The sequence below is a fragment of the Xiphophorus couchianus genome, chromosome 9 (assembly GCF_001444195.1).
Source record: "Xiphophorus couchianus chromosome 9, X_couchianus-1.0, whole genome shotgun sequence".
NCBI classification, from domain to species: Eukaryota; Metazoa; Chordata; class Actinopteri; order Cyprinodontiformes; family Poeciliidae; genus Xiphophorus; species Xiphophorus couchianus.
Window position 1 is genome coordinate 26,568,419 of NC_040236.1, and position 10,221 is coordinate 26,578,639.

At 36.4% G+C, this 10,221-nt stretch overlaps 1 protein-coding gene across 5 annotated transcripts in view; it reads right to left on the bottom strand.

The window, feature by feature from the left end:
- Positions 1-8,810, bottom strand: part of ect2 (epithelial cell transforming 2) — a 45,530-nt gene extending 36,720 nt beyond the window's left edge. For 2 of the 5 annotated variants that reach the window (XM_028027323.1, XM_028027321.1), the window contains exons 1-4: positions 8,548-8,810; positions 8,113-8,270; positions 4,486-4,565; positions 3,098-3,190 (exon numbers count right to left, since the gene is read on the bottom strand). In XM_028027323.1, coding sequence (XP_027883124.1) covers positions 3,098-3,190; positions 4,486-4,565; positions 8,113-8,245 — 306 coding nt within the window. In that variant the 5' untranslated portion in view covers positions 8,246-8,270; positions 8,548-8,810. The remainder of the gene's footprint in view (positions 1-3,097; positions 3,191-4,485; positions 4,566-8,112; positions 8,271-8,547) is intronic. The other 3 variants (XM_028027325.1, XM_028027322.1, XM_028027326.1) reach the window with 3 other exon arrangements.
- Positions 8,811-10,221: the final 1,411 nt, after the last annotated feature.

Below are 10,221 nucleotides of genomic sequence, written 5' to 3' on the forward strand. Positions count from 1 at the left end.
TGCCAGACTGAGTTAGCCTCCAGCATGGTGAAAGGGAGGAAAGGGTTCATGCTGCCATACTGTTAACCTGGTTAGAAAACAAACTGAGACGTTAAACAATAAATATTCCACAAGGCAACAGAGAATGGAGGAAAATTATAGGAAGCTATGAATTGGCAACAGATATTACATTGTTACAGTCTGCACCAACATATTACAGTTGCAGAACACAATTTAAAAAAACATCATCATGTGTTTTATCCCTGCAACACAAGTTTGGAACAAATAAGGACAAAAACTGATAGGAAAAGCTTGCTAACCAGAACCATTTTAAATAGTTCATTTAAAAAAAAAATTATGTCAAAAGTAAAAATACGATAATAAAACTGCAGTGTTCGTTCTTAAGCTGACTCAAAGGAAGTCTAAAACATTTAAAAGCAAAAAACAACTTTAGCCAGTGAAACTAAAAAAATAAAATCGGAATAGATAAAAGTCATTACTTTTTTTAATAGTAAAAGCATCTTTTGAAAAATTGCTCTGATTAACAAGCAAATTTACAGCAATCTCTAGCTCTGCTCTCTACATAAGCTGGTAAATATCAATAGTTTTAAAAAGTGGTGAGACTCAATAAAAATTTTAATTGAATTGCAGGGTCTATAATTAATCAAATTTTAATTGAAAAAAAATACATACAGACAAAAAAAAGTAACATTTTCAATTCAAAAATCCTTTCTGCTGCTAAATTATTAAATTAAAGATATTTATTGTTTTTAAATCTGTTAAACTATCAGATTGGATCAAAGTTCTACTTTATCCATTCATTTTTGCAGAGTTTCAGGAACTCCTGATCATTCATGGAACTTGTTTAGAAATGTGGACAGTAGACGCTGACAATAGCATTAGCTTTGGGGACGTCTGTGCTGCTGCTACATGTTAAGCATTGAGATGCTATTTTAGGCTTGAACAGCTTTGCTGACAGGCTAACTCCTTTTAGCACAATAGTCTTCGCTAGCATCTAATCAGATTATTTGTAGAAGCAGAAACTGACTCCAAGTGAAGCTACTTTGTCACCCATCACTGTTGATATGACCCAATCAAATGTACTTCCTCTTCTTTTGATTACAATTACGGTAACTGAATAAAGAAATTAAACCAAAACAAATCATTCATAACTTACCTGTAGATATATTAATAATTACCACATTTAAGTAAAAGTATTTCATAGTAACCCATTACTGTAGAGTTACTGTAAAATTTTAAAAATTAAAAAAAAAAATGTTACATTTTTTATTTGCTCTACAGTTCAATCTCAGCTATGAAAACTGAACACTTCTGGGTTTTATCAATGGATAAACAATAAAAACTATTCTATATAATGGGCCTATTAAAAGTATTCACCCCCTGCAATGTTATTAATCTCATATTGCTTTTACAAAATCAATTATGACCAACAAAATATGGCTTCTCTCTTTTTTTACTAAAAAATTACACACATGCATATGCACCGTATTTTCCGCACTATAAGGCGCACCTAAAAACCTTCAATTTTCTCAAAAGCCGAGAGTGCGCCTTATATGGGCACAGGTCTCGCAACTACGGTAAGCAGCCGCCGACTTCATTTTCCCCCATAGAAGAAGAAGCACGCGGTGCATGCTGGGTTTTGTGTAAAGACCCCAAAATGGCTCCTATTAAGAGACACGCTTACGACGCAGAGTTTCAGCTCAAGGCGGTCAGTCACGCAGTAGAACAAGGGAATAGAGCAGCAGCGAGAGAATTTAACATGAACGAATCAATGGTTATAGCGGAAGTGGATATATATTGTGATTGCACTAACGTTTGATTTACCATAACAGTATCAGACTGTTTTTTACGTGTTTATTGAATCGAGGAAACGTTCCCCTCCACTATATGTTATACCTTGCTGTTGTTAAAAGATAAACTGTGTCACGAAAATACCACGTCACTTACTTTACCTCGGGGAAAAAAATAAAACAGCTGTTTATTGATTTTGGGAATGAACAGTTTTCAGAACGCTGGTTTGTAATCTATTAATAAAGTTTGACTGACCTATCTGACTATTTTGTTGACATTCCCTTTAGCGCAGCTCCATCTAATCTAATGGATACATAACGTAACCCCAGCCCCTACTGTAGCGTCTTATAATGCGCTACATTATAAGCGCATTATAATGCGGTACGCCTTATATATGAAAAAAGTTTTAAAATAGGCCATTCATTGTAGGTGCGCCTTATAGTGCGGAAAATACGGTGCATAAATATATAAATACATATATGCACACATACGTGCACACAACTACGGACACGCACGCAAATATGTACACACATATACATATATAATATTCTAAGTGAAAACTGATTATTAAAAAATTGGCAATTAAAAATGTATAACATAAAATAAATATTCACTGCTTTTAAAGTGCCTGGCCTAATTCAACAGTGGTCCAATAGGTAGCCACATAATGAGTGGCTACCTCATTATGTGAGGTATTTATCTCCGATATACATGTTAACATTATGTTAACATGTATATCGTATGGATATAGAGGTATTTATCTCCGATATACATGTTAACATTATGTTTTGTCGTAATAAACCTGAAAATTTGACATAAATAAATTTTCTTTTACGAGAGTAAATTAGTCGCTTAAAATCAGTATGAAAACTTGTCACTGGCAGCTTTAAAATGTGGATATTTAAAATTAAAATCATTTCAAGGTAAGTTGCTGCTCAAAAGATCTAAACCGAACAAAAAATCTGGACTACCGCTTACGATGAATTTGGTGTTTGACTCATCGCCCTATCATTTGGGTTTTTTCATTTGCACCTAAACACAGGCAAACACTGACACCATTATTGAAAATAATCATTTCTGTTCAAGTTTTTTTTTAAAAAATTCAAAAGTTGCTTTGACTTGGTTGTAAAAGTACACAGAACCCATTATAAATATTCATCCACAAATCTGTTCAGCATCAGTAAGTTAATCATGCAGAGTGATTGAATGAGTAACCAGTATGAATTAAGGGTCATGCAGCACATCCCAAAGTCCCATCAAAGTGTCAGAGAGTCATTCACACAGAAAGGCAGACGCTGTACTGTACCATAGTGACTATAGATTTTATCATCATTTTCTCCTTGGAACCCGCCTTGCCTTCTCTTATCTTTACCACAGGTACCTCCATTACTCTGATGGACTGGAAGAAAACCAACCAGCAGGACATGGAGGTCAAACACTGGCATTTCAAAAAAAAAAAAAAAAAAAAAAAGATCATAACAAAAGATGGGCAAATATGAAAGCTGAGAGAGAAAATTGCAGAAGGGCAAGGACAAATGCATACAAATTACCACCATGTGCGGACAAAAACACAGTGAGAGGTGGGTTTCTGGACACAGCAAGGGGCAGGTGTAAGAAGATGGGGCGGAATCTTTGTCCTTGCAAAGTTTAAAGATGGCGTCTTCAAACAAATATGACACACCTGAAGGAGGATGGACGAGGAGCAAAAGTTCATCCTGTTAAAAATTTATATGATGTTCAAAGCCTCAGGAGGGAGGTGGAGAAAAGGGACAGCTGCCGATTTGTTCTTGGCTCTGCTGAGAACAAATCTGAGAATAAACTCCAAAAAAAATAAAAACCTTAGCCATGGTCTGGCTTTCCTTTCTACCTTACAATCTGCAACAAATGCAAGCCGGAGGGAACCATAGAGGACCAGCAAGTTGGGCAACCTTCTAAGTTTCAGTGTGAAGTGATTTTCATAGAATTATGAGCAGCCAAAGTAGAGGACAATAAGGGTTCAAGGTAACTACAGCCCTTTCTCCATGGCTGTGGCTTACACCAGTCAGTCTTGAAAAAACGGCAAGTCAAAGCCAGAGGGTACAAAACCAGAAGTATTGTATTAAGACTGCTTTCGTTGACCTGTCTCACCATCTCAACCAAACTGATCATAGCATGGTTAGACCTGAAAGACCAAATCTTTTTATAAATTAAGAAGAACAAATACAACATCAACTAGATTGAGCAACCTGCAGCAAACAGATGGAAGAAGAGATTTTGGAGAAACGGGTTGCCTAAGGGTACACATGCAAAATGACATCATCAGAGCGACAAGCACAGATCCTGCATGCTCACGGCCCACCCACGTTCCTGCCTATACTCATCCCCACATAGAGAGGAAGAAACTGCTAATGGAGACATAACCAACTCTGCTAGCATCGAACTAGACATTAACTGGCTAGAGTGGGATTTGGCAATGGAGGAGGTTAGGTTGAGTAAAGCTTCAGGACAGAATAATGGCAACACACCAAAAGTGTAATTATTTGTGTCAAAACAATGTGAAGAATATGATACACACATATATACAAGGGGTTAACCGATTTATCGGTGCCGATTTTCTTCATTTTGGGAGATCGATGATCATCTGAATGCATTCAGATGATACATTCTGAATGCACTCCATTCCATAATCACTGAATGGAAAGAGGACTGATGTACCTGCAGGGCTTTGACAAGAGCTTCATTTCTGCCTGCTTCTCCCACCAGAACAACTTGTGTCTCCACTTTGGGCAACATATCTGAGAAAGAGCAGAAGCAAAATTAATATTCAACCATTTTCTATCAAAGTAACAAACAATGACCAATAATTTGGAACGAAGACAAAGTGAAAACAATTATGTCCATAAATGAAAAATTTAAAAGAAACAGACAAGCAAAAATCAACTTATTATAATGACATGGAGGAGATGAATCTTCACTTCTAGTATTGCCCTCAACAGATCAAACTTAATGCTTTAGGAGATCCATTTAAATGTTCTGAAATTTCAAAATAAGCATTCCACACAGATAGCTGATATTTAATTAACCCCATAACTAGTTGACGGAATTAAAATAATAACCTATACTAATCATTATATTTAAGGACTGTTAGATTCCATGTCTGTTTCTGGAATGTCTGCTTTGTGAGAGATGTCTGCAGGAAACTGATAAGCATGCCAGATTGGAAGCAGATACCAGCCACTCTGGAGACAAAATTAAGAACTGCTCTTATTAAAACACCAAAAGGCTAAAAGGTCAAAGCTTGTGACCCACAGACACAGGAACTGTTTTGAGACCTCGACAGGAGATTCATCGTATAGAAAGATTTATGACTGTGTTTTAGCAGCTGGGTTTTGTTTCCCTTCACCCCTTATGCAAATAGGCCAATGTAAATTTGGATGTCATGATTGCAAAATAAAGGAGGAGAAGCAAGAGAGGATTCTCAGAGCGAGTTTGGAGACTGTGAAAATCAAACCCTCCTCTCTGTTCTCCTCGCAAGTAAAATCCAATTCATTTGTCTCTCTGTTCTTTTTGTTTATTTTAATATAGCAAGAATGTTGTTGAATTGGCAACAGTGAGGTCACTATTGTTAATTGTAATCATGCAGACATAACTTGGGGGGCCAGTCTGTCAGTCAAACCTTTCTCACTGGAGAACAAAAGAGGAGAGTGGTTGATTCTTAGACCTTTGCCAAGCCAGATAACATTGGTGGATAAGATCAGCTTCATATGAAAAAATCGGCCGATCACTGATCTCCCAAAATTCATGAAATCGGCACTGCACCCCCATAACTGCCTTGAGGACAATGGTTTCCTCAATGCAAGTATGCAAATGTTTTTGGGATGGCAGTTAAGGATTAAATAAAGTCTATTCTAGCAGAGACAAAAAGTTAGGACACACTGCCAGCTAGGTTATTTCTATGACTCTTTCTATGTTTACTCTCTCACTTCAACATCAAGCTAAATATCTGAGGCTCAAACAGGGTAATCCCTCCTCAGAATGCTGTATACGCTTTCTGATCATGTGCTGCTGATTTGTTACACAATGTGAGACTTTAGTTGGGGTTAAATGTCGATGTGTCCATAGTTATTCCTAACCAAATTGCATTTATAATTAATTTTACATTAAGTTTCATGTATTTTCTTACTGCTTATTTATTTTACTCAATATTGTTAAAATTTATATTTAATATTCTATTAGGGATTCACTAATAACAAACTAGGCCAATATTATTTATACAGTATATCTCCGTTTAAGAAAATGGCAGTTTATCAATTAATCATTAGTCGATCACTAAAATAAGTCACCTTTAGATTAACTCAATTGATAACTTGCATCCTTAACAGATAGACATGAACCTGTTCTTATCCACCTCTGCAAAAGTCTGAAAATCAGCCCTCCCCTTTTACTATGTCATGACAAAGAACTGACTAACACAGGGGTTTTCAAAGTATGAAAGGGTGAGCCCCCTCCAAGGAGCACAATGCCTGCTGTGCCCCCCCCCCAATAATCAACCCACACACAAACAAATGCCACTACAAAACACCTTCTAATTGCTTTTATTTTAGAACCATCTCATCTTTTAAAATGACACTTTATCTGAATGAAATTTAACACATGAACATTTTAAAACATTTCCTCCCATTTTAATTATTTTATCAGGGCCTTTGTATGGCAAATACGCCCTTTTTTCATTTTCTAATGATAAGAACAACCCCAAACTCATTTTTCAACCGTTTTCTCAAACAAACGTTACATCTGAGATTCTGAGTTTAATGTTTGAGATACCAACAGTGTTTTCACATCTTAACAAAAACATTTTGATCAGATCTTTGAAACACATCTGTAAATGTTGCACATTTCCTTGAAATTAAAAAATAAATCAAAAACCTAAACAGTTGCAAAATCGTGGAACTGTTTTTGTGGCTCATCTAAACAATTTATCTCGAGCTAAAAGAGCATGCTGTATGAAAGAGCGGAGGCATACAAAGGAAAAAGCAATTACGCATGCTATGTGCACCCTTTCTTTTTCTATCACGGTCCTAAATCATGTGTAACTCATTGTATTTATGATTTTAACTAAATTGGCAACATGGCAACACATTGGCAACATTACTGTTGCATTCCGGTTTATTTTTTCCCTCGCACCGCGCCTCCCCTAAAGTGCTCTGGCGCCCCCTAGGGGAGGCGCGCCTCACACTTTGAAAACCGTCGGACTAACAGATGCGACCACCAGGTGATGTCTGCATTATCAATAGTCACCATACTGTTGCCAACTTGGCACCTTTGTCGCTATATTTAAGGGAGAAAAAAAATATCTGAATCAGCAAATCAGGCTTGATAAAGATCATAATCAGCCAGAAAACTGCAATCAGTGCACCCCTGCTAGCATGGCTTCTCTGCTTCTGTTCAGTCCACAGTGCTGTGCTGCATCACAGACATAAACAGCAACAAGAAGGAAATAATAATTGTTTATCAATATCGGCCAAGTTTTAGATTGATGTGTTAAAATTACTAACAAGTCAATACCAACATTGATGCTTATTAGGCCTGCCACAATACGTTTTTCTGGACAGTCCCAGAAGTTATTGCAATAAGCAAGGATATTGTTGTTTTGAGACCATTTTCAAGTAACATATGGAATAGTAATGCAAGAACACGTTCTCAAATATCAATAAAGTGTAAATTCTAATGCGCATTTAACACTAGAACTGAAATACATTTTAAATCCAAAATGAATAAACAAAACAGAAGCAACAAATAAAATGAATTAAGAAATCTCAAAAAATTGTCCTGAAAACTTTATTCATTCAGTTTTTGGTAGAAAGAGAGACAAAAGAGAAAAATAATAGATCTTTGAGATTGTTTTAATTTATCATGTGATCAATTGATTTAAAATGCCTAATGCTTATATGTCGTGGATCTCTAATTTATATGTCCAAAGGTGTTTGAGGAACACACAGATCAGGGCAGCATGTGATGGCTGGTAGAGCAGTCACATGCTCAGGGTCTTTGCTACATGTCTTCACCCTTCCTGTCTGAAACGCCTGTTAAAAGCCACACCATAAATCTCTAACTTACAGGGTGCCCTAACCTTTTCACACACACCATTAACAGTTCTACCTTTTCAATGTTTCTGTAAATTCCCAGATCACACAAAAGGTATGATAAATAAAGGATATGACAGGAATCTGAGAGACAGTCCTGATCTTCACTTGGTTATGCAAAATAGAAAAATAAAATACCAGGCATCCGAGATAAAAACAGAACTAGAATGAAGAGCATCCGTTGTCAGTTTTCACTCACCTTCCCCATCTTCACTGGTCATCCCCAGGAAGCCCTGGTCCTTTGTGGTTTCAACAATCCTGGAGTCATAGACTGAAGAATCCACCAGCAGACTCCGGGTATGCCCCATAGTCAGCATGCTGCTTTCAGCCATGGCAGGAACCCTGGGATGTTCAAACCTTTCAGGGAGTGACCAGAAACACAGAAGAGGAGAACACTGATATTCTTTGCTTTGCAGCAGTTCATAAACTGATTTGGTAAACTTTAAATAGCGAGGAAAAAGAATGGCGAGATACATACATTTTAGAATAAAACACCGAGAGAAATAAGAATAACATGAGTTAATAGTTGATGCATGCTAAGTAATGAAGTTCAATACTTAGTCAGCGGCTAAATAGAAAATGAAATTCGGATTCAATAGCTTAAATCTCAATAAAAAGCAGACCTACAACTTACCTTCGATAAGGTCTCTAGCTAACTTAGCTAACTGCTGAGTTGCAAAGATAACGAGATAGAACACAATTATCTCCTGTTAACGTCTCTTCAAACCAGTTCGTTAGGTCCCCCAAAGAAAAACTCCAGCACCAGTCAGTGCATGTTGTTCCAAAACGGTAAAAAGAGTCTAATAAGCTTTTCTGTTTGCTTACATTTATTTACCTCAGTGAGATTGTCAGTGTTCTGTTAGAGCTCAATTCAAAAATGAAGGCAAACAACAGAGCTGCGTATTGATTGGTCTGGAGTGACGGAACGCCTTCTTGCTTCCTCTTGACGAGGTTTCTGATTGGTCCGTTTGTTCAAATTCACAATGCACACCTCAGACACGACAGTCTTGTTACATTCAGGTGCTATCGGAAATATTTTATCACTTGCGTTACTGTATGGTGATTTTACTTCATTTTACCTAATTTAGTTAAATAACATTCAGCAGTACTAATCAACAAAATAACCAGCTTTATTTTCTGTATTATGGTAAATGATCAACAGCGAAAGTAAAAACGATCTTCATTCAAATAATTAAGCATAATTACTATTTTTTTTTTTTTAAACTGGAGCTACAAAGCATGAGACTTATGTCAGTGCATAAGATATGGATAATGTGTAGGTAAAAAAGAATCAACATTCAATGTAGATGCACCAGCTGCAAGTGCTGTTTCTGACAGCAGAAGTATGGCAGCGAGAACAAAGAATATGTTCCATGGCTACCGGAAAACAAACACAATACACAAAGTCATTTCACAAGTAACAAGTACTTGTGAAAGTACTTGTTACTTGCATCTAGAGTTAGTCAACTATCTAGATGCATAGGTGGGTGAAGTACCCAAAAATTTGACTCAAGTAGGAGTAGCGCACTACTACAACATACAGTAGTTTTACTCATGTAAAAGTAAGAAGTATCCATCTAAGACATTACTCAAGTAAGAGGTATAAAGGCAGCTTATCAGATCATCTTATTTAACCCATTTAAACCCACCAGTTACAATAGTGACCCATGTCTGGGAAAAATTTCTGTTTAAGTGGGGTTAATATCAGGTGACATGACTAAACCTGACTGTTTAGTCAAAATTATTTTTATTATTTTCTCTTCTGGTTCCATGACAGCATCAATAAATAACAGTAAGTTCAAAAATATGATTAAATACAATTATCGTGTGCAGTTCAATGACAAAAATACCAACAGTTAATTTTCTTTTTCACCCAGGACGTGATTTTTCTCTAAATGGCACCCAGTAACATTTTGTATTCACACTTCCTTTCTGAAACTTAACTAGACGTTGTCTTTGAGTTAGTCAACTATCTTGAAATTCCTATTAATAATTTTTGCTTCTTCAACAATTACATAAAGGACACATGTTTCTTTGATGGAAGGCATCAAGTATTTTCAAGTCCAGCTGTTTTTAGTTATTCTTTTTTCAGATAAACAGTTTACTTTTCATCTACACACATAACTACAAGACTGTTGAAATAAATAAAAACATAAAACACCGCTATGACAACTCACTGCTTTTAAAATCAGTCATGTTCAAAACCTTCTGTAATTTTAGAAAGTCAAGCCTAAAATCATAGCTCTTTAACTCAAGTTGGACCCAGGTCCATATACTGTATTAGGAGCCATGTCTACACCTCTGCAAG